We start from the raw sequence: 24612 nt of genomic DNA, 5'->3' as shown, positions 1-24612 counted from the left end.
TGAGGCCAAAGTAAGAACTGAGTCACTTGACCCAAATCCCATGGGACTCGGATTTGATTCTAGGTCTTCCTGACATGAAAATGTAGGATTTTGCTAATCATAATGCTCTCATTAATAGTTCTGTAGAATTTATGTGAAAGCCAATTATGAATACAAGTAAGGAAACAAGAAGGGTCACAGGAAGGAGTCAGGGATGGTAATGAGAGGAAGGAAAGAGCTCTTGAGGAAGGAAGAAGAGAGGGGGCAGCTGGGAGGAGCCATCTCACACACCTTCTGTGTAGGCCAGGACCACCCTGCTTCTTCTGGAACCCTTTCAGGTGCCACTTTTGACACACATCACGGGGGATCACTGTTAGTCCTAAACCACAATGCACAGCTCATATGCTTTTCTACATTTAATAACAAACAGATGACTTGGGCCTGTTCCTCAGCTATTCTGAATAGATTCTGACCCCAGCATCCACACTGAAGTAAAGGTTTTGGGGTTATACAGAGTGAGTTTACCACTGCAGGACAGGAGATGACAGCTTCTTAACATGTTTTGCTTATAGGTATGGACACACAATTACCTCTCTCAAATGAATTTTTAATATCATTGACTTCCACCTGGGAGCCAGACACTCTGAAAATCCCTTGATGCTGAAGACCTAAAGGCAACAGAAGGCAAAAGAGAATGAGATACTCCATCACATCCTGTAGGTCTCCTTTTCCCAAGAGTTCAATGTGAAGCACAAAGAAATGTTCACTGAAACACTGCTGGTGGTAAGAATTGTGTAGACTATGGCTTACCATACAGATTGATGAACCGGATACAGCTTTCCACAATGAGGGGGATGACCTGTCCTGAGTCCTGGTAAAGAGATGGAAATCAGTGAACTTCAAAGGAGAGATCTAAATCTCACATAAGAATAAAGCTCATGGTTCAACAGTAATTAGAGTTTTTCCATCCTTTTAGATTTCCAAATCCACCCCCTCTAAAATCTACAACACCAAAACGAGTGAATGAATGAATGAATCAATGAATAGTGAAAGGATTTATATTTAAGCAAAGGTATATTTCCATTCTGAAGCAAACTACATTAAATACATTTAACACAAGAAAGCAACACTGGCTTCAACTTAGCCTTCTATGTCTAGAGATGTCAAAAGCTAACTCATCTCTTTTACTTAGGCTTACAAACCAAAATGAAGAACTTATTTTTTGAAAGAGTTCCCGACACAAGTGGTCAATCTTTGATGGACTTTAAAGGAACACTATGCATCATAATCATAGCACCTTAGAAGTGATTAAGTTGCACTAGTCACCAAATAGTGCAACTTAAAAGAGTCACCTTCCAGCCATCTCTCTGCTACATCCCAGAGAGTTTGCCACCTGCATGATGAGTTACAAAAATAGCTTCCACGGTTTCAGATGCCTGCTATAGGAACTGTTTCACAGGTAATAAAAATGTCTCATGTATTTACTTAGTTTGCATCAGAACCTACTCATCCTTTTAGACCTTTCCTATTTTTTATGTTTTAAGGATTAAAAAAAAAAAAAAAGATGACACAAATGTCCATCCCATTAGATCTCATTTTCTTAGGAAAGAAGATTTTTTTTTGTCCTATTTCTTCAAGTCTTGTAAAATAGTCACTCACTGCCCTCAACTGAACATATGTGAATTCTGAATACACTTTAAAACACACCGAGGGTGACAAATGAGATGAAGGAGCTGTCGCGGCCATAGTTAAAAATGTATCAATGCCATGCACTCCGCAGAGTTAAATCGAGTTACTGAGTATGGAATTATTCTTCATGTACTTTTAAGACTCTGATCTTTCAGGAATTAGAACTTTAAAGGAAACATGGGATTAAAAAATGATTAGCTGACATAAGGCCTAATTCATGAGGAATTTTGTTCTGAAACACAAGAAAAACTTGTTCTTGATATATTAGAACAATTCAGAATCCAAGAACCTTTCCAATTAAGCAGAGGGGGCAAAGATTGGGAGTAATACAGATCAGCAATTTAAGCTCTTTACTATTTCTGGAACGGGTAATGCACTTCTTAAGGAATAGTTTCATTTTAAGTTTTAAGACAATCTAATCAGTGTATAAACCAGTTAATGGTTCAATTACTTCTGGAGCCTGCATTAAGTTTCTCTGATTAGTTAATTTGTTTTAGGAGCATACATTTTATTAATTCCTTAAAGAAGAGCCTTAAGAATAAAAGCACATCTTCATGTGAACTAGCTGGCTTAAGAACAGCAATGTAATTACATTAAACTTTACTCAATACCCGCAGGGATTTTTCTTTAAAACACAAACATGTTTTAGTGGGAATAACTGTCATATGAACATTTCATGTAACTATATAAAATAAAAGAGCAATAAATATTTAAACATAAGTGATGGAAGGAGAATATTAGTTTACACCTCTGCAGAACTTAGTATCAAAACAAAAAGAAAAACAAGGAATAAAAGATTATTAAAAGAAAAATGTTTGCAGTAAGAAATTTCTAAATGAAATGTTTAGGTATTATCTAAACATATTTTTACCTTTACAGTCACTCAGGTGATTGGTATTTCATTCAGATTCAAGGAATTTTGTAGTCAAAAAGTAATGAGCCTGTTTGAATTTAATTTCATGGGTGACATGAAGCATTTTCTAAGAAGTGAAACCATCAGTGGGCTGCATTCCAGCTGCCATTCAAACAAATCTCTTTGTGTCTCAGTTTCCCTATAGGAAAAAAAAATGGCTTTGCTCTTGCAGCCTCACAGCAGTACTGAGGAGATCTCAACTGGACAAGCACTTTTCAGATGCACAGAGACCTCTGCACCCTTCTCCATGTTATAGTCACTGCCGAAGTTTCCTCAATCCATCATCCCAGATGGTGGAGAGCTCACAGAGGTAAATTCCCACAACTGCTTTGCTCCTTCTTTAGTACCTTAGTTTGGCTTCTTTTAGCAATTCTTAGTGGAAAATCTTTTAAAATATGATGTGCTTTCCTTTCATCTTAAGCATCCATTCTCATAGAGCATCAGCAAATATGGCAGAATCCTATAGCTGCTTCCTTGAGCTTTCCCGTATTCTCTTTCCCTGCCAGGCCATCAGCTGCATATCTCGCTACTTTCATTTTATTGTTTTCCTCTCTCCATCTAATTTGCTGCTGCTTATATGCCATGGGCTGGGAAACTAGATAATAAAATTTGACAATAATTTTACATTAAATTATAGCCAATAAGGCTCTTCTGGGTTTAAAGCTCAAGGCAATGGATTTGTGATTGCTATTTAGGTTGCTCAGTGGCTTTTCACTTAATTTCAGGGTTAGGGCTCATTTTCAAAGCTGCTACAGTTTTCCAATCCCTCTCCCTTTCCATGTGTGATGTATCTGTGTGTCCATAGACATGGTGCATGCACATACTTTTTATTCATTAGCGCATATTCAGTAGACAAGATATATTTTTAAAGAAAGTAAATGTCTATAACATGACACAGATTTAGTCTTCAAAAGCACAGCAGCGGCCTATGATATAAAATGTGAGCTATGAAGGAGAAAGCTCCTTTTGTGTGTGTATAATTTACATTAGGATCCATAATCTTTATTAAATGTATTTTGGTATTTAACGTTCACTTTCCCTAATAAAAGCCCTTGACCTTGATTTGATACATCTTCCAAACACATAAATGTAAAAACCAAGCATTTATCTCCTTTTACCGGAGGAGACTATTCCTCTTATACTGGTGTTCCTTCTTAAGTAAATCTTATCTATAAACCTGTCGAATTTCCAACTGCAAACATTTTTCTTTGAAAGCCCTTAAAAAACTTGAATTAAAGCCAAGCAGGAGTAGGACTTGGAAATGAGACCAGCAGCGGGAGAGGCCAAGCCCTCACTTCCCTCTAGCACTATACCTGGTGCCTCGCGTGCGAGTTCCTTCGTCCTCGGCTAGAAGCATTATCAGAAACACAGATGAAAAAGAAGACAGAGAGTAATCGCAGCAGAGATACAAGACACAGACCACAGGGTCGTACAATTGATCCAATATAATTTATTCCTCAAGTCATCAGAAGTCAAAACTCTCGCTGTGCTTCAGGGCGAGTCTAACAAATGGATTTTAAAAATATATTTTGTGCCATCTCATTTGCATGAGGAAAAATAAAACATCTTATCAGGTTTCTTGTTTCCTTTTTTTACAATTTATGGCTCTTTTTTTTTTTTAATAAAGAAAAGAGCTTTCTCTTTTGCTCACATGACAACACCCACATTTATTTCCTCTTTTGAAGGTATCCAACCCAAATATTCTTTCCTCTCTGACTTCAGGAAATATTATATTGATTTGTGGGAAAGCAGAGAGCCCCAGGATAGACTCGGACATAATGACCTGCCCCCCTTTTATGAGAGGCTGAGACCATTATAGTGAGAAGCGTGGAGATCAGCCACCCAGATGGCTGGTGCGGTACCTTGACGAATGTTTCCAAATCCCCATTAAACAACTTAGCATTATACTGTGAGCGGGGTCTGGACTTCCTGTGTTTCTGGGGCTTAGGGGGAACATTTGGAGGCCTAAGGGAAGGGAATATAATTACTGAGCATGGCAGAAATCAAACAATAAATGAAACACCCGTAGGTCACACCAGAATTACAAAACATGGGATCTTGGGTTCCTTCCCCACCCCCACCCACAGGAAAAACAGTCCCACCCCTTCCCATTTATTTACTTTTACTTATGTATCAAAAAACATATAAGCTATTCCTTTAGATTATGTTTCCTTATAGTCGTAGCTGGCATTTGTTTGCTAGTTTGTTTAAAAATGATAAGCATTACCAAATGGAATATGAACTATTTGGGCCAATGTTATAAAGTAGGGTTCTTATTATTTGATTTACAAGTCACACAGTAAGACACAATCTGTGGTAAAAATCAGAGTTCTCATACATCCCCAAATGAGAAATTAAATATAAAATTTTTAGCTACAATATAATTTTTCAATGTAAGTAATATCACATCTGTTCAGTACCCCTTAAGTATTAGTGGGATTTTATGTTAACTATTAATGGGTCACAGATGAGGAAAAAAAAATAAGAGTTTGCTGGTTCTGACTGGGGACACAGGCTCAGATGAATAATTATTCCTGTAGAACAAATTGTCTTATCACCTAAATATTTGTAGATCATGAGGATGCACTCATTTATGCTGTTTCGTACTCTTTCCATCTGTCTGTCTGCCTGCTTTGGTGGGTAAGCCAGTCTATCTGACATATGCACATGCAGGGCACGGGTACTGTATTTAGAAACCCTGCACTATAATTGGAGGGAAGCACTCTTTTTCTGCCTTCTCCCTTTAGAGAAAAGAGGGACAGGATTACCTGACTCAACTTCTAAATCTTCACAGAAAGGAATACATGGAACAAGAGCCCCGTCACCTCTTTCCAGATATTCCAATTTAAACCTCTTAAACATCGAGGACAATGCACAACACAGTGGGAAATAATGCAAAACTCTCCATTAAACAATAGACTGTCTAGGAAGAATCATCTTTTTAATTCATTTTGTTAAAATTCAGAAAGTCTTGTTTAGAAACCAAATCCCCAAAATTTATGTTGAAGTCCAAATGGCTTCAAAAAATAACTACCACAGCAATCAAGAGATGCAGAGAAATGAACCTGCTGAGAAACAGCCTTTCATAGCTAAATTCTAAGACTCTCCCCGCAGGTGGGCTCAGAGGACTAATGCAGCAGAACCAGAGGTGTCAGGGTGTCTCACAGCCCAAGAGGAGCCTTCTCAAACATGTAAAAATGAATATGGAAACTTTGATCAAGCAGCAAGTCATGATCTACCACAGCTGAAAAATTTTGAAATCTCTTATACTCTAAATTAAGTGCCACTCATGGGGTAAAAAAATCTGGTAGGTATGAAAAAGCAAAATAACTAACCACCAAGGAGTTTAACCATATTTATTTGATTTCACCCACATTTTCATTGCTTTGTAAATGTTTTAAAATGTAGGTATGGTGAAGTCAACAGATCAAGAGATGACTGCCATTGAAAACGTGGTTTGTGACTTCCAGTTCCCAGAGGAGGGCCCACAGTCTGCTGCTCTGTCTGGGGTTGGGGAGAGGCACACAAGGATGCAGCAGCATGGGTTGGGAGGCAGAGGGAGCAAGGGGAAAATGTGGGTAAGAACCATTGTTGTGATTTGCCCGGGGAAGGAAGGGGAGAAACAGGATCAACAGGTTTCAGAGAGGTGGATTTGAATAATTTCCATGGGCTCTGTGGCACCGTGACTATCCCTAGTCTATTCCTGGCCCCCAGGCAAGGGGAAACAGTAGTCCTGGGTGAGAATCTGATGAAGGAGGTGGACTCTAATGTGGGCTCTGTATTGGCTGGTAAAGACCTGACTAACTGGGAGAGGCAGTCCCTCCAGACTTGGCAAGGACCCAAGATATCAAAGCATGACATACAGAAACTGGAAAACATAATTTTTACAAGATTCAACAGAGCTGTACATTTGGTGATATCTGGAGTACCTGTCGAAGCTAAAGGGATCAGAATTTGGTCACTGATTCGTGAGATTACCAAATTCTGTAGCTGGAGACAAAGCCTCCAGTGTCATTGGATATTTGTTCCTGAATGATTGGAAGACACAAGGCAATCGTAGCTGGGGCTAACAGGGATGTCTCAATATTTCTACTAAAGACCTGCAGATTGTCTGTCCCAAAGGTTCTAAAGTATGAGATAAACGTGAAGAAACTAAAGTTGTGAGAGGGACTTGGATTAAAATTAACTGCCTGAATACCTATCAAAGTCAATTTCATGGCAGAGGTGCAGAATAGGGTGCCCACAGTTCTGGTTCCACTCTGCCCATATCAGGTGAACAGAGTCAAGGCTATTCAGCTCCCAGCTGCCTGACTCATTTTGGCTCTGTGCCTATCACACAACTTCGACTTCTTGGCAGTTTGATTTCCTGAATGGGTTTGTCCACATGAGAGGAAGTATTGTCAGGTTGATGTGAATATATAGCTTATTTGGCAATTACAGTTTTTATTGCAAAATACTATATTGGAAGACTTTAAATATTTTTAGTTGTCTTACATGAGTCATAACCTAGAAACAGCAGGAAAAAAATGATGGTGTAAAGAGATATTATATGTAAAAATTATCTCCATAAGCTGCATACTACTAGCAGAAGCAATATTCCTCTTTGTCACTGACCAACCAAAGAAAAACCTCAGCAGTTTTTTTTTTTTGATAAGTTTAGAAAAGTGAGTAGCTTTATCTTTCCAGTTAATTCACCAGGAAGTAAGAGGAACTTCCTTCTGAATCAATTGTCTAACAGTATAGAACCTTGAAAACCAAATTGCCAGATACACCAATGTTCTAAAAACCTCTTACTTTAAACAGAACAAAACCGAAACAGCCTTCAAAAGTCCAAAGTCTTGCTATCAATTAGAATAATTTCTGGCTATTGTACAAATGGTACCATAGAAACATAAAAGCAGGGACAAGTGTTCTCCAATCCAAATCAGGATCAGCTTCCAAAATGGCTTTTCTTTCCTAGTAGTAACTTCAAAATTCTTCTATGAAAGGTAAGGGGAAAAAAAGCAATGGGTTGTAGGTGTTAGAAGTTCAACTTAAAAAAAAAAAACCAAACAAAAAAACAGGGATTGAACCCAGGGACACTTAACTACTGAGCAACATCCCCAGCCCTTTTTAAAAAATGTTTTATATTTTGAGATGGGGTCTTGCCTAGGGTCTCACTAAATTGCTGAGGTTGGCTTTGAACTTGTGATCCTCCTACCTCAGCCACCCCCAGCCACTGGATTACAGGCACCACCATGCCCAGCCAAAATTTCAATTTTTAAAGTGAACCATAAAGGGTTTAGCAGAAAGCTAAAAATCCTGAGTGTTCAATATAGTTCTACTTTTTATCTGACATAAGACAAAGTAGAAGCACAAAGGAACTAATTTTTTCTTTTTGTTCCCTTCCTCACTTCCTTTTTCCTTTGTTTTTTTCTTTTTTTGTAGTAGCAAGTATTGAACTCAGAGCTTTGCACATGCTACGAAAGTGCTCTACCACTGAGCTACATCCACAGTCCTTTTAGATTTTTATTTTGAGACAGGGTCTCACTAAGCTGCCCAGGCTGGCCTCAAACTTTCCTCCTGCCTCTGCCTTCCAAATAGCTGGGATTATAGGCATGTATCACCCAGCCTGGCTGTAACTAATACTTTCTACTTACTACTGCGGTAGATATACATATCATATTATATGTTAACTAAATTATCAAATCAAAAGTCTTGTCATAATATTTTTAAAAACTTAATGTGTTTGGATTAGATAAACCAAACCTGTTCAGCTGAGATCTTTGATACTGGTTCTGCTTATTAAAGAAGATTTAAAATTCCACTGGGAAACCCTCAGATATTCTAGAGTGTATCTAATTTGGTGAGAACCCCAAGTATTTGATTCTTGTTAAATAGAAAAGGAAGTGAGATACGTTATCAATTATAATAAAATATCTTCCTACCTTGTAGTCATATATTCAGCTCTATGACCTGCAGAAACAGAAAACAAAATTAATAAATTCAATGGAATTGATAGTCTTTTACATCATCTGTCCCTTATTTTAAGATACTGAGCTTTTAACTTACACATTTTATGTAGCAAGCATGAGTATACCATATAAAGGTAGACAAATAATTCAAAGTCAATATTTCATGAAATTTACACAATTTTAATTAATTCTATAGATGAGGGAAACATTTCATCTAATAATTTGAGATAGTTTTTTAACAAGAAGTAGCTGCTTGACTGTAATTTTAAACACAAAATAAAAATACAATATATCCAAGATTTGCATGTTAGTTATTCTGTCTTAAATGATATTTGGGAAGAAGTATGAGGTCAAACGGTTGAGACAACTCCATTTCCTTTAGAAAAAATTGATATTTTTTCTGTGACATGAAATCAGGGCACTGTAAAAGAAGTTGCATTCTCTAAGGAGAAATGACATTTGCAGATAATAATGTACAAGAACATTAAATTATACTGCATTCCAGCAACTTGAGAGCTAAAAGCCTTTCACAGAGTTCTGTCACTTAAAGTAGGAGTTGCTTCTTAGACATTTGGGCTTCTTGACTTGTTTTAAATAACAGGGCTGAATTTTCTTAGCACTCACATGATCTGCTCTAATTTCAAGCTTATATGTGTCAATGGCTGCTGTCTGCTCTTTCTTACATTCTGGGTGGAGAAGAGGTTTGGGAGAGTGAACCATTCAGCTGGTTTGTTTGCAAAATGATGATTGATTCTGAAACAGCTTGAACATATAGCTGGCAGAGGAAGGTCATATTGCAGCAAAAATGGGTGAGCTCGGGTCATTATATCATAATGCAGTGATTCAGACTTATAGGCAAGGCCTTATAAGTATATGATATATAATACTTTTGTAGTGCAGATTCACATTGTAGAGAAAGCTGACTTCTTGGGAATGGTGGATGAAGACTCCAGGCTGTAACAGAGCTGCTACTCTATCTGCTCTTGAATAAAAAGTGACATGAAGTGTTTGATTTTTATCTAGTGATTAAGCAGGGGGCAACAGATAATATCAGAGAACACCTTTTTCAACATAGATAGATTTAGGTTGCTATAAGTGTTGGCAGAATTAGTTCTTGGCCAGGGTTGGAGTGCAAATGAGGGGGAAGGGAAAGAACCTGATTCCTCTTTCTCTACTCGATTCTGTCTTTTAACTATAGGTCCTTTTAGGTTTTATTTTTTAAGTATAGGTTCTTTTCTTTTGCTGATCTTCTGCTACTTGGGATAAGAACAAAGGGAACATTTACACGGAACTGCAGAAAAAAAACATAGATATTCATGAATGGAAGAGAACTACTGGGCAGGAGAGGGACAGACAGTGGGCTGACATTTGGGGATTTGTAGACCGTCAAATGGAAGTGTCCAGCAGAAATCTGGCCAGATAAGGTTAAGGCACAGAGAGGACAGGGATGGAGGTAAAGATCTGAGTCACTACCAGTTAGGTTGTCCTGGGACCATAGGAGCTGACTGAGATCACCAAGGGTGAACTAGTAGAATGAGCAATGGTTGAGGTTCAAGCAACTGTGTGGCTTGTGCTGTTCTGTATTGTCATGTTGCATGCTTTATTATGAAATAAAAGTCTGATACGATATATATATATATATATATATATATATATATTAGTAAAAATAAAAATAGCAAGATGTTTAATATTTATTAGACACTGTGATAATAAAAGTTCTAAGTATTAATTAAGCAATAAATGTTGTAAAGTGTACTAAGCACTTTATATTAAATACTCTACACAATAACCTTATTCTTCTTTTACTAAAGAGACTGAGCACATAGAGAAAGGACTTATCCAGGGTCATGCTATTAGTAAGGGGTGGACTTGGCTCTAGGTCCAGGTTTGTTTTAATTCTAACTCTGAGCTCCCAAGCACTAACTGTACTAATTTAAAAATGTAAGTCTTGGGCTGGGGATGTAGCTCTCAGTGGTATAGCACATCTTAGCATGCACAAGGGCTCTGAGTCCTATCTCAGTACCACAAATAGACAAACAAACAGAAAAAAAAAAGTGAGTCTTTTTTCCTGGAAAACACTTTGAGTAATCCTATAGGAAAAGTATGAATCATGGCTTATGATTCTGTCTGTCCTAGAAGAATAAAAAATCATAAAGGTTTTAATAAATCTAAAAACATTACATAAATATGAAAATTATTAAATTAGCAAATATCTGAAACCTTAAATAATACAGGCTAATCATTTTCAAGTGAGTCAATGGTAGCGATACTGATGATAATACTTAGAAGTGAAATGTTTTAAAACTTGAATATTTTTCTTTTCTGTTGTTAAAATATCCCATCAAGTTATTCCCTAGATTTAGAAAAGGATGATTATATAAAGTGGCTTAAAATTATTTTGCTCCATCCATCTATAGTTAATAGCATGAAATAAAAAATTAAAAACCTATAAAAGACAAGTTTTGAGTAATGAACCAAGAGCAAGCTTTGCAAGAACTATCACTCACAGCATGCACCACCACATCCATCGTTTTCTCAGCTAATAGACCTCAGTGTGTCTCAGCTGATGAATGAGGTTTTATTTTTTAATCAGTATCATCATTAATAGATCAATAATGCACAGGCTTTGAAGGCTCTCCTTCCCAGAGAAATGTGAAAGCTTCCAGTGGTCTGAGGATTAGATTTCAAGCATTTTCTTTGGAAGCCTATTTAATTATTGAAAACTACAGAGCCACACACTGCCTTCCTCTCCCATACAAGACATTTGGAGGAAATAAAATGACCCAGGATTAACTTTCTTGGTACATACACTCCCTTTGATTACTCTTAAATTTCACTTGAGAATTATGAAGTAAATTATTTTTCACACCTAAATGCATCGTGTCTCTATGTAGCAAAAGGGAAAAAACGACACACAGTTTGGTGACAACTCGAGATTAAAAAAAAAAAAAAAAAGCTAGAGAAAAAATTTAAAATATGCACAGCTCAAACTGGATGGAGACACCACGGATTTGTCCTAATGAATGACTGATGAGGATTCCTGGCGTCACTTCCCAGTCCTTTTCTTCCTTAAGAATACCAACTACTTCAGTGCTTTTCTAAGAAGACATAATTATTCACAATCAGCTTGTCTTTTGAAAGTATATTTGTACTCCTACTCTAAGACAGACAATGGATTACGTGAAGATACCCCATTGAATTCCTTAGGCCCAGGGCAGAAAACAATGTAACATAGAACTTGGCTCTCACTGTCAGATTTTCTGGGTTTAGCAAAAGGTTTTTATAGATATTTACCCGCTGTTAGCTCCTTATGTACACAAAGAAGCCAATGTGAATATTAAGGCTCATTACTGAAAAAGAACCTCAGTTTTATAGATGTATATTTCCATTTACTATCATTAATCAAATGGATTTAAAAACAAATGACATCACAAAAAGATATAGTGGTATTGCTGAAGGATGAAGGTGGTGATGGTGAGTGTGGCTTTAACAGCTCATTATGTGTTTCTTTCTATATTAATACTTTTTGAAGATTTAGAATTCTGATTTTTGACAGTGTCACTTTAAGAGCCCCATGTAGTTGTTTCACAATGTTGTAAAGCACAGAACTTACTGGGCCACTGGTAGCCTGCCAAAATCGAGCAGTATGGCAGGCCAAACACATGTCTGTAGTTAGAGTCTCAGCTGTGCACGATCAACTGCTAAATCCTGGGGTTAGGCTCTATTTGTTTTACCATGAAGGCAGTTTTTGCAGCAGTGAGTCTAGTATAATTCAGAGAGGTGATTTCTATCTCAAAAGTCAAGACTGTCCCCAAACATGCCCCTTAATCCTGTCCCACTAACCTTATTTAACCAAATCAGGACTTGGATCCCTTCCTAAGGGCTCACCATTGGATTACTTCACCATGGGACAGGTGCCATTAAATCCCCTGGTCTCCTTTAGTATAAGTGAATTAATGTGAATAGGGCTTGCATGGAAAGCCAGCAAACTCACAATGGTCACAACTGAAAGGTGGAGCATGTCTATCATGCTCAGATTTTCTCTGGGTGACAAACCCAGCCACTGACCAGAAACTGGTGTGTTGCCAAGACTGCTTGAGGGGCAGGACTGGGGAATACAGAGGTCTGCAACCTGTGGGCAGAGCCCAGTGTGTCTGCGGCCACCACATGAAAGCCATCCAGTTCCTTCTGCAGAAGAAACTGAGGGCAGTGAAGGTCTCGGACACCTGAACATAGTTGTGGCACTGTGGGACACTGGAACCCACTGAAAGAAAATTCTAAGATGAAGAATTTCTGGCTTAGGGTTCACAAGATATAATGTGGCTGTGTAAAACAGCACAGCAGCTAGAGACAGAATCTGGCATACAGACTCAGCAAATTGGCCAAACTATAGCTCTATCCAAGAATGACATGTAAAATGACACGTAAAAACTATTGGGGCTTTCTCTCTAGGAGACCTAGGAGAAATTATGTTGAATGAGTCCCATCAAAGTTTCAGAATGTGGCTTCAAGCCACATTAACACGTGTCTGCATAAAGCACCAAGAATGAATTTACCCACAGTACTGAATTCTCTCAAACGCAACAATTTCTAAAGACAGGAGGACTTCAGACTTGTAGGGAAGAGCTTTGTGTCTGAAAGCATTCTTCTATACTTGATAATTTATGCTTTGGGGCTGGCAACTGACCTTGAAGTTATTGCTTAAAATATCAGGCATTTGTGATAAATTTGGGGTAGGGGAGGAATTTACATGACACTATGAGGGAAAAGAAAAAAAAGTGACACAATTGCTCAGTGAGAAAACTATTGAGATAAAAAGGCTTTTTTTTTTTTTTTTTTTTTTTAAATTCAAACCTACAGAAGAGTTGAAAGAATAGTACCAGGAATATCCTATATCCTTTGTTTAGATTTCCCAATTGTTCACACTTACCACATTGGTTTTATCATCTTTTTCTGAACCATTTAAAAGTAATGATACTAAAGTGGGTGTTTTTAAGAATAAGACCATTCTTTATAATCACAGTACCATTATCATAACTAAGAAAATTAGCATTAATTCAATAATATAAAGTTTATATTTATTTTCCCATCGTGCTTAAGATGTCCTTCATAACTCTTATTTTTTGATTCAGGATTTAATGAAGGGTCACACATTGCATTTGGTTGTTTTATTTTTTAGTCACTTTTCAGTAGTTTAAATATTTTCTCTCTCAGGTAAAATTGGCCTTTTGTTTTGGAATAGGACATCTTAACTGTGTAATATGTGGAGGCTTAGGTCATGATGACCTTTCTCCATGTGGTCATTCCCTGGTGTTGACGGGTTCTTTAGAGGAAAATATGAGACAGGTGATGGGAATACTGCTTTCTGGGCAAGGAAGATTCCAGAATGGTAGGAGGCCCGGGTACAGGTCTATGTGTGGCAATCTCTTTTTGACTCGATCACTCCACTCATTTCACTCATTTCCCACCCTCTTCTAAATTTTCTTTTACTTTTTAGAACATCTAGCAGGATCTAGTGTAAATAAAAGATAATTAAAGTTGCATACTCTGAGGCCTTTGTATTTATTTTTTCCTTTTAAATTTCATAAAGACAAAAGGAGAAAGAACAGCATTTACACAAGTCCCCTATGTTTTTAGTCCATTTTGCTCATTTGTAAAAATGAAGAAACTAAGAGCGCTCAGTTAAGAATATAGTTCAAAACAACGCCCCGCCCAGAGAAAGTCTTATATAAGCATTAACTCTTGCATTTGTTTTTATTATTAGGCACAACAACCTACTTATACTATTATTTCTCAACTACCAACAATGCCTAATGAAAGAGGAAAAAAAAAAATCACCCAAACTCGTTTAGCTGGTTTCCAGAGTCCAAAAAGTCAATAGATGGAACAACAAAGACCAGCCCATTAAAACAAACAGGGGTGGGGCTGGAGAAGCCCAAGAAGGGAAGGAGTAAGTGACTGGGGTCAGCGGGTGGCAGCAAGTAAGGCCCTCCCAATGTCCCCCATCAGAGCACCATGCTCTGAAGATCCCACAGGAGCTCTGTGTTAGTTGTCAGCCCTCCCTCGAGTGACTATTCCTCAAGTTCATCACCAAGCTTAAAAAAAAAAGGATTGAGGGGAGAACTTGATCATCACAGGCACAGATAAAAACAATTCTAAAGACATAGTGTTGTTTCTTAAGTTGATTCACTCTTTATGGAATACACTCATGACACAATACATAGTCCACATCATCTTCCCACAAAGTCCACATAACTGACCTTCTCCAAGAGTCCTCTGCAGCAAGTCATGTTTGGCTTGAAGTTTTGTGATGAGATTACTGCCTTCCAAATATTCTCTAAGTTTCTGCAAAAAGGCAATTGAAAGGTAAAAATATATATTTTTTTAAGTTTTCAAACTATTCAATGTCAAGGAACTTTTCATAAGAGATATCAAGCCCAGTCACTTTTATCTTCTCGATTCTAGAATTGTGCTACTCAATGTGCGGTCTGCAGTCTGACAGTATCAGCCATCATTTGGGAGCCTATTCCAGGTGCAGACTCTCAGGCCCCTTCCTCCCCAGACCCACTGAAATCAAATCTGCATTTTAATAAGCAGTTAAAGTTTAAAGGTCCTGTTTAAAAAAAAAATTGTCTTTTTAATTGTAGATGGAGACAATTATTTATTTATTTTTATATGGTGCTGAGGATCGAACCCAGTGCCTCACATGTGTGCCAGGCAAGGTCTCTACCACTGAGCCACAACCCCAGCCCCTAAAGCTCCTGTTTTTAGAGCAGTCATAACTTCTTCGTGAACTCCTAATTCTATCCAGACTGAATGAATCAGGAACTCTGAGCGTGAATAGGAGTACATATCTTTTTTAAAAATATTTATTTATTTTTAAGTTTTAGGTAGACACAATATCTTTATTTTACATTTATGTGGTGCTGAGGATCGAACCCAGTGCCTAGTGCATGCTAGGCGAGCACTCTACCGCTGAGCCACAACCCCAGCCCCAGGAGTCCATATCTTACTCAAGACCCCAGATGATTCTGATGCAGTTATGGAAGCAGCACTAGGGAACTGTGGATCTGGGCCCTGTCAAGAGTGGCTGGGGGAGCAATGGGAGTACCATGAAGTAGAATTGCTCGGTTTCCTGCTGGTTGGCTCTCCTCTTGGCGATGCTGGGTTTGCTCAGGTAGGTTTCAGAGACAGTGGACTTCACAGACTCTGTGGAGCGGCTGTGCTGGAAACATTCAGATACATCGTAGTCCTCAATGGTGACCATATCTTGTATTGTCTGCAAGGTGGCTTCAGTAGTTTTTTTGACCTTGGAACAGAAATATATTTTTCAGGTTTAGTACATTGTTTCACAGATCCCACATCTACTCAGTGAGAGTCCACTGTGTCAAGCAGAGATGAGGACTTGGGCCCGCTCCCAAGGAGTTCAGAGCCTATTAGGGGAGAGAGACAGGTCATCAATACCTCACATCACCAAAGTAAGGGAAGGATTCCTTTGAAATTTACTGAAATATACAACACTTTACATTTGAGTCCTTATAAATCTCAGAGATCACAGGTTTTCACAATTACTCCTTTGCTTTAAATAACCTTTTTAACTGAAGTGAAACTACATGCTGAAAAATAGAGGCCATGTGTGTACAGCCTGATGAATGATCAGAGTGGACAACTGTTGTGACCATAAACAACAGACAAGAAACCTGTGTTACCCACTTCCACACACTCTTCCCTCTTCCTCCAAGGTCCCCTGATTTCTAACAACATATTAATTTTGTCCATTTTTGTACTTTGCATAAATGGAATTCTACAGCATGTATTTTTTGTCTTGCTTCGATTGCTCAATGTTAGTGAGATTCATTCATTTCTTATGGGTATGGTACTTTATAGATGAATATTTACTATAAGACCACATTATATCACATTTATTTATTTGTTAGTTTATTTATTTATTTATTGTGCTGTTGGGGATTGAATTCAGGGCCTCAGGCATGCTACGCAAGTGCTCTATCCCTTAGCTATTTATAGATAATTTATTTTTAGTTTTTGGCTATTATGAATAATGCTACTATGAATGCAATTTTGTTGGGCCTCATATAAATGGATAGAATTTCTGCTGAGGAGTATTGCCAGAATGTTTTCCACAGTGACTGTCGAAGTTTATATTTTCACCAGCAGGTAGGAGAATTCCTATCCTCATCAATAGTTAATATTTTTGGTCTTTCAGTTTAAATCACTGAGCAGTGGTATCTCCCTGGGGTTTCCACATGCTTTTCCCTGATGTATGTCATTGAATAAAGTTTTAAGGCAGTTTGGATCTCCTTCCTTAGGAATGCTTTCTTCTAATCTCTTGCTCAGTTTTCTTCAGTGATGAGTCTTTTTCTCACTGATTTACAGATATGGATATGAGTCTTTTGTTAATTATGCATGTTATAAATGCCTTTTCCCACTCTGTGCCATGACTTTCACTGTTATTTAGATGAACAGTCTCCGATTTTAATGTAATCAATTTATTGATTCTTTCCTTTGTGATTGGTGCTTTTTGTGTCCCATTTAAGAAATATTTTCCTATCACATGGTCAGGAAGATACTGTTCTATGTTATCTTCTAGGAGCCTTTTTATTTATTTATCTTCCAGGAGTTTAAAAAATCTATCTTACTTATCAAAGGTCATAGGCCTGCCTTTGTTTATCAAAGTTTAATGTAAATTGATAGCTTTATCTTCCTCCTCCTGATTTAAATGCTATTTTTGCAATGGATTGAATAGGATATGCAGGAAAATATTTTCATATATTTAAATAAGACATTACTAGTTATTGTTTTATACAATCAGTATTCACTTAGCTTTATTCATATATTTATTACATTCTTTGATCTCTTTTCCTTGTATTTTGAGTACCCTTTAAAAATTATTTTAGTATGAGTCTGTTTTTCATTTGAAAATCTCCTTTACTTCACCTTCACTTATGAAAGATATTTTTCTACTTGGCAGTTATTTTCTTTCTGTATATGGAAGGTACCACTGCACTTTCCTGTGGCTTCCATGTTCTTATCGAGTGAGATGTTTACCGTCAGTCTGTCATTACTTTGGATGAAACCTTTTTTTCTCCAGGAGTTTTAAGTTTTCAATTCATCTTTGGAATTCTACAGTTTCAACATAATGCATCTAGATAAAGATTTTAAAAATATATTTTGCTTAGTACCCTGGGTTATAAAACTTAAAATAAATTAGGGGCTGGGGATGTGGTTCAAGCGGTAGCGCGCTCACCTGGCATGCGTGCAGCCCGGGTTCGATCTCAGCACCACATACAAACAAAGATGTTGTGTCTGCCGAAAAACTAAAAAATAAATACTAAAAAATTTCTCTAACTATCTCTCTCTCTCTAAAAAAAACACTTAGAATAAATAAATAAATTCAAAACTATATTTTTGGCCTGGAATTTTTTGGATTTCTTGAATCTTTGTGATATTTTTCATAAACTGTGCCAAGTTTTCAGACTTTCTCTTTTCGATTATAGAATACTTTTAGGGTGGTGAGCAATTCAATTATTATACTAGACTTCATTATGTTCTCTAAATCTCTTATCTTTGTTTCCTATTATTATATCCTTTGATTTTTACGTACTTCATTTTGATTATTTTCTTTTACTTTTTCTTCTACTTTGACAATTCACTCTTCAGATGTGTCTAATCGGAAGTTAAAACATTCACTGATTTCATTGCTCAGTGTAATTCTTAGTTCTCAAATTCCTATGTGGTTCATTTTCAAATCTTTTATTTTATTGCTATTGTTCCCTGTTGAAATCTAAGCTTGTCTTTTTTTTATCTTCTTGAATACTGTAAGCAGCCCTTTTTAGTTTGTGTCCAATAATCTCAAAATTTGAAGCTTCTGTAGATCTTTATTCTCTGTTATTCTTCTGGATATAACTCATATTATTGTTTCCTCTTGTGCTTTATTACTTTTATTGGACATTTTTGTAGAGTTATTTGAGGCCTAAAGTGAAGTTATCAGTCTCCAAAGAGAATATTTATTTTCCCAAACCATTGGGGACAATAGTGGTTTAGAATAGCTAGATTTTATTACTATTTGAAATATTGGATGAGCCTTCCTTTTGGGAAGATGTAGTTTTCTGTGTCATGAGCTTCAGGTCTGGCTAATCACCTTGTCCTGGATAATAAAATGTGAAAGGAAGAACTAGCTGAGTGACCCAGTCCACCATTGTAGGAAGTGGAAATCGGTTTGATTATTAAAAAAAAAAAAAAATAGCCTCATAGTATTTAATGAATAAACAATAGCAATCAGTACTAGTTTGGATGTTTAAAAAGGTCATTATGATAGGATTACTAAAAGGGAAAAAGGAATGTAAGAGGCTTAATTATTTCTGGGAGTAAGCACAAAGCAAAAGACAGACGTTGTTGGAAAAAAGCATACTTGAGATCATTTTTAAAAATAATACTGTAATTAATTACTTTAAGGAGGTCATGATTACATATCTATAGTCGAATGGGTTCTTGTGGCTTGTGGGAAAATTTCTAATGACAGCATCATGCATGAGTTTTTTAAAGTATAATATCTCAAACTAATAGATGTGAAGAAGGCGTACTCTGGTGAGAGTATTCCTTATGACTCAAAATGTGGCTCTGGTAATGACAAATACAGTATCAGAAAATATGAAAAGTCTCCGTAAAATTGTGAGAATGAAAAATAAATCATATTTCTAAATTAAAACATAATTTTATATATGATTTTAAATACTTAAGAATAATTAATAATTAAATATTGAAGGTATTTGACTATTTTATAGCTCTTTAGGTTTTATAGTCACATTAAAAAAATGAAAGCCTTTTACTTACGCCTACATATAGCAAGTGAAATGTCATTAAATAAGCATGATTACTACTTTATTCAACTACACTCTTGATACTTACAAATTTGTAAGAAAGCACTGGTGAGAGATTAGACTGTGCCATCTGAGGAGGTCGAAGAAGACAGAACTGAAGAGGTAAGTTCTGAGCCAGATGTTGAAGTAGAAATTCACTGGAAAAAAGGGTGCTCCAGGTAGAAGAAGAGAGACACCCCAGCAGCCCCTGTGGGCTACAACAACTAGTTTTATGTGGGTAAAAGGAGAACGTTTAGAGGAGATAAACTGCTATAATAAGGCCCCAATACCTCACTCTCAATTGAGGATCACTAGGGAGCCACTGATATCTACAAGGAATGGGAGTGACAGTTCAGAGTTCATTTTTTTTTTTTTTAAGTACAGGGGCACTCAACCACTGAGCCCCATTTCCAGCCCTATTTTGTATTTTATTTAGAGACAGGGTCATACTGAGATGCTTAGCATCTCACTATTGATGAGGCTGGCTTTGACCTCAAGATCCTCTGGTCTCAGCCTCCCCAGCCACTGGAATTACAGGCATGCACCACCAAGCCTGGCTCAGAGTTACATTTTTAAAGAAATCCCTGACCTCATGAACAATAAAAGGGAAAGACACAGAAGGTGGAAAAGTGAGCCAGGAGACCTTGGTTAAGAAATGATCGTAAGTACCGATGGGAATGAAGATGCTGGGACACCTTTGAAAAGCACTGAAGCATCAGAAGTGGAGGGCTCATCTTTTTTTTTTTTTTTTTTTGGAAATGGTTTAAATGAAAAATAAACCAGAAGTAACTACATAAAGCACAGCAAAACTTCAAAGGATATAGAAAGTTGAAAGGTACATAATATTCTTAAGATTTTGGTGGAGTGTAAAAACAAAATTATGTGAGGTTGATAAGGTTAAGTAGGTTTCTAATTAAAACACAGTGCCAATTAAAATTAAGACAAAAGAAAAAGCTCCCAAAACCAAAAATAGGGAAAAAAGAAAAATCACCCAAACAAAACAAAAAGTCATCATGGCCTAAAATAAAAATCTGCATTTATTGTTTGCATTAAAATAATCTACAGTTTTTTTGGAATTTGGCAGTTAAAGTATATTCACTGGGCAGGTGTGGTGGCAGATGCTTGTAATGTCAGCTACTGGGAGGCTGAGGCAGGAGGATCGAAAGTTCAAGGTCAGACTGAGCAACCTAGTCAGACCCTGTATCAAAATTTAAAACTTCAACAACACAAAAAAGCTGGGGATATAGCTCAGTGATAGAGCAAGCCTGGGTTCAATCTCTAGCATCCCCAAAACAAAGTATGTTGACATAGTTTATGAGACAGATGGCTTCAGAACAAGGATTCATTAGAACCGTGTTCTGGTGGGTAGTAAAACCAGTCACAGCACCAGTATCCAATGCACATGTACAGAATATGCACAGAAGAATCAAATTAACGTTTTCCTTCGTTTTTTTTTCAACTTCTTTCTTAGAAGCAATGGTGTTACAAGCACATTTGGGATTGTCCAGAAGAATAAAGGATGTGACAGAAGTCACCAGATACTACGGGTGAGACTACATATCATTCCATGGGACGCTCTTGAAGAATAACACCAGCTCCTGACACGTGATGCCATGGTAATGGGTGGGGTGGGAATACAATGAAGCAAACACAAGGCTTTGTGTTTAACTTCACATCAGCAGAAAGAAAATTCAGTTGGCTTTGGTAGGGGGAGAGGTCAAAGACTTGACAAGGAATTCATGAAAAACCAAGGTGTACATCTACTGCACCAAGGAGCCGTCCAGGCGGCCTGCACTCTATCTGGGCATGGAAATGAATGATGGAGGAGAGGTCCCTTCTGTGGCCTTTTGTAGACCTGCTCTCTACCCCTTCCCCAGGACATTACAACTTTTTGGGAGAACAAGAAAGTCTTTTGGGGATATCATTTCCCAAACAGAAATTAGTTTTGTAGGACAAATCATGGACTTAATTGACAGAAATCAACTGTTTCACAGTTCTGGAGGCTAAATATTCAAAATAAAGGTGTGTGCCTGTGTGTTGGTTCCTTCTGATTCTGAGAGGGAAGGATATGCTTCAGGCCTCTCTCCTTGGCTTGAAGATGGCTGTCTCCTTCCTAATCCTGTGTCTCTTCATATCATCTTCTCTTTATTTGTGTTTGTGTCTAAATTTTCATCTTTTTATACGGACACCACTCATATTGGGCTACGGACTTACCCTAATGACCTCACTCTAATTTGGTGACCTCTGTTAAGACCTTTTCTTAATTCTGAGTCACTAGGGGCTAAGACTTTCCTATGTGAATTTGGGGGTAACACAATTCATGCTGTGACACACGCAACACTATCTGATGGCACTGTGCCTTGCATCTTGCCTCAGATGCAGGCCTATTCATCCTCTAAGATCCATCACTGTCTCTGCAAAGGTGACCCTCATCCTTCCTTCCCCTCTCCACTTAATTACTCCTTCCTTCACCATTACCAACCTTGTATGAATTTCAATTATAGCACTGTGTCATTTCAGATGTATTAAAAATTAGCAGAAAGGGACCATATACACATGCACATTAATACCATAGTTAATTACCTTATGGTACACAAACTTAGTGCTAATGCAGGCTACAGTTGGCAAAATGGAGGAGCAGAGAGACAGCATCTTGTCATGGCCTTCCCTTGTTCCTCGGCCTGTGACACAGGTGCAGACATCTATGTTGGGTAAGGTGTTACCAGATCTGGAAAGCTAGTTCAATCATTGCTGCCCTACAAATTTGAGGGCAGGGGGTCACATCACCATTCCAGAGGAATTCACACTATTAATCTATGTTTCTGCATTTAAGAGGTCCTTTACAAATACAGATATCTCCTAATTTTTGGAACAAAAGTCATTTTCTCAACAACGATATAACTTAAGGAACAAAACAGCTTCATTGCCCAGGGGCTCTCTGAACAAAATCTCTGCCTTCAGCTGTGCCTCTGAAAATCTGTTTTCCTGCAGTCTACCCTGCCTCTGATGTAATGGCCCATGGGGTACACCCAATACTGACTGTGATTTAAGGAGCATGATCCTAAATCCATTTCTCACAAGTTTAGAGGTCAATTTTCTGCCTACACTGGGTTTAATTTGAAGTCAGGGATAGCTTATTAATCTAGCTCCAGTGACAAGCACAATGCTTGGACCACATCAGATTATCAGAAAATGTTTGTTGAAAGAATGGCAAAAGTTAAAATCATCCTATTTTCAAACACATGGATGCCAAAGAATGCCAACATACCAGCAATGGGTAGTTTCTTTGTTGAGAGTCATTCTGAGCTCTGCCATTTTCTTTGGGGTACCATATGCCTTTTGTACCCTTTCTAGAAACTGTCCTCATTCACCTTGGGGTTCTTCTGGGTTAGGGCCCTCCCTTCGGTGAGTTAAAGCATATTTGAAACCAAAAATATTAATATGTTTGTAATGGAAGTCAATCCTGTTTTCAATTTTGGCCAAGATAATTGTATCACTCAAGGGATTGAATGCAGTTATCTTTCAGTTAGGTTCTCATGTTCCCTCATTAGTAGAAGGTTACAGGAAAGTTGGAGATGCTTAAATAAGTATAATTAGAGTTCAAGGCCACAGAGAAGATACAAAACAGCCATTATAACTAAGTAGTTTTCAAGCTCCATATCTCATTCTGTTTTAGAAGATTTTGAGAATTTCCCATGAGGGTTTGTGATTTATGTGACCTGGGATTGTGCTGCAGTCATTGGTAGTACAGGCACTTTGGAGGGGAAATGTGATTTTTCTATCCTAGGTATTGAGAATAAAACTGAAATATCTCTTACTTCCCTCAATTACCCATGTCATGAAAACTGTCTCAGTGTTTGCCTAAAATCTTGCACATTATTGTTGAAAATAGGGAATATATCATGTAGGGAATATATCTTTGGAACAGTTTGTGAAACACTTCTTAGCAAGCTGCTGGTGAAAGATTTTAAGTGGACTAGGAAAATTTATGTGGGAATATTAGTTCATTAAACACAGCTGCAAATTGGTTGTTGGAATCTCAAACTTCTTTTTTCCAGGGTGGTAAATCTACTGGCATAATTTAAGAATTCAGTTGTTCCACCTGTGAGAAGATTTTACACAGAGCAAAGAAGTGATATGCTGATGAAAACTCTATTTTCTGGACCAAATGGTCCAAAAATGTGACAAAGTGCTTAAAACTGACATTGTCCTAAGAAATCTGAATGACAGAGTTGCTTTACTTTGTGTCATTCATTTTCCTTTTTCTTTAGCTGTGTGATGGAAGGAAGGAGGAATTCTAAGAAAAGGGAGCTATAAAATCTGGGGAATTGCTCCAGAGGTTAGCTTTAAAAGAAAGCAGCAACAGGAACAACCCCTCAGCAGAAATCCCTATGACAAAACTTAAAAGCAAACTTTGAGAAAGCAGACACAAGACTGTGTGACATGAGGTCAGAAAGAGTTTTGAAAATGTTTATAATGAGAATAGTATCAATGATTACTTAGATTGAGTTTGCTTTTAAAGTGTTGACTTTAAGAGTAAATGTTCATTAGTGCTTCAGTTTTAATAAAAAGGTTACCATCTTAAGTAAATAAAAAGAAAACCAAAAGTTGAGCAGAAGTTGTGGGGCAGCAGACTTTTATCTACCAATACTCTTGGAATCACTGGGAGTTGCAATTACCAGACTGAGTTACCATGGATGCAAATGTACCACATGATGAAAATGAAAGCTCATTAAAAAAAATTAATAGGTAAAGGTAGAGTTGTGAAGTGACAATAAATGTCAATCCATTCTGAATTTCCATCCTCAAATTTAATTAACTCCTCCTCAAACCTTTGTGTCATTTCAGATTTTACTACTTACGAGTATATGGAAGCCATTTCACAAATGTTTATATCTTTGTTTTTAAGCAGGTGTTGCAAATTTAAATATCTTTAAGGGTCAACCAAGACATAACTGAGGCAAGTGGGCTAGGTGGAGAGCATGGCAAAGGGGAAGTGCATCCTGTCTGAGGGGAGCATTCCTTGCTCAGCTCCAGCCTGTTATTCTCCTGCCGAGGTACAGACCTAGTGTAATTTGATTTTTCTTTTTCTTTTTGAGCAAGATATTAATAGTTTTATGCAAAACTCCCCATTTTTAAGTGACAGCACTAACTTTAAAAAAAGAAGCACAGTAGAACAAAGAAAATTTGTCCACAGGTC

At 37.4% G+C, this 24612-nt stretch overlaps 1 protein-coding gene across 2 annotated transcripts in view; it reads right to left on the bottom strand.

The window, feature by feature from the left end:
* The window catches only part of SRGAP1 (SLIT-ROBO Rho GTPase activating protein 1), a 294904-nt gene that overhangs the window by 51812 nt on the left and 218480 nt on the right, over positions 1 to 24612 (bottom strand). The window contains exons 9-14 of one of the 2 annotated variants that reach the window (XM_081309469.1): positions 15647 to 15844; positions 14796 to 14880; positions 8509 to 8536; positions 4444 to 4546; positions 790 to 850; positions 570 to 647 (exon numbers count right to left, since the gene is read on the bottom strand). In XM_081309469.1, the coding sequence (XP_081165595.1) occupies positions 570 to 647; positions 790 to 850; positions 4444 to 4546; positions 8509 to 8536; positions 14796 to 14880; positions 15647 to 15844 (553 nt within the window). Of the gene's footprint in view, positions 1 to 569; positions 648 to 789; positions 851 to 3894; positions 3929 to 4443; positions 4547 to 8508; positions 8537 to 14795; positions 14881 to 15646; positions 15845 to 24612 lie in introns of both variants that reach the window. The other variant, XM_081309470.1, reaches the window with a different exon arrangement.

Source organism: Spermophilus citellus (genome assembly GCF_964194105.1).
Source record: "Spermophilus citellus genome assembly, chromosome: 10".
Lineage (NCBI taxonomy): Eukaryota > Metazoa > Chordata > Mammalia > Rodentia > Sciuridae > Spermophilus > Spermophilus citellus.
Note: the sequence above shows the minus strand (reverse complement) of the source record. Positions and strands in the feature narration are given on the sequence as shown.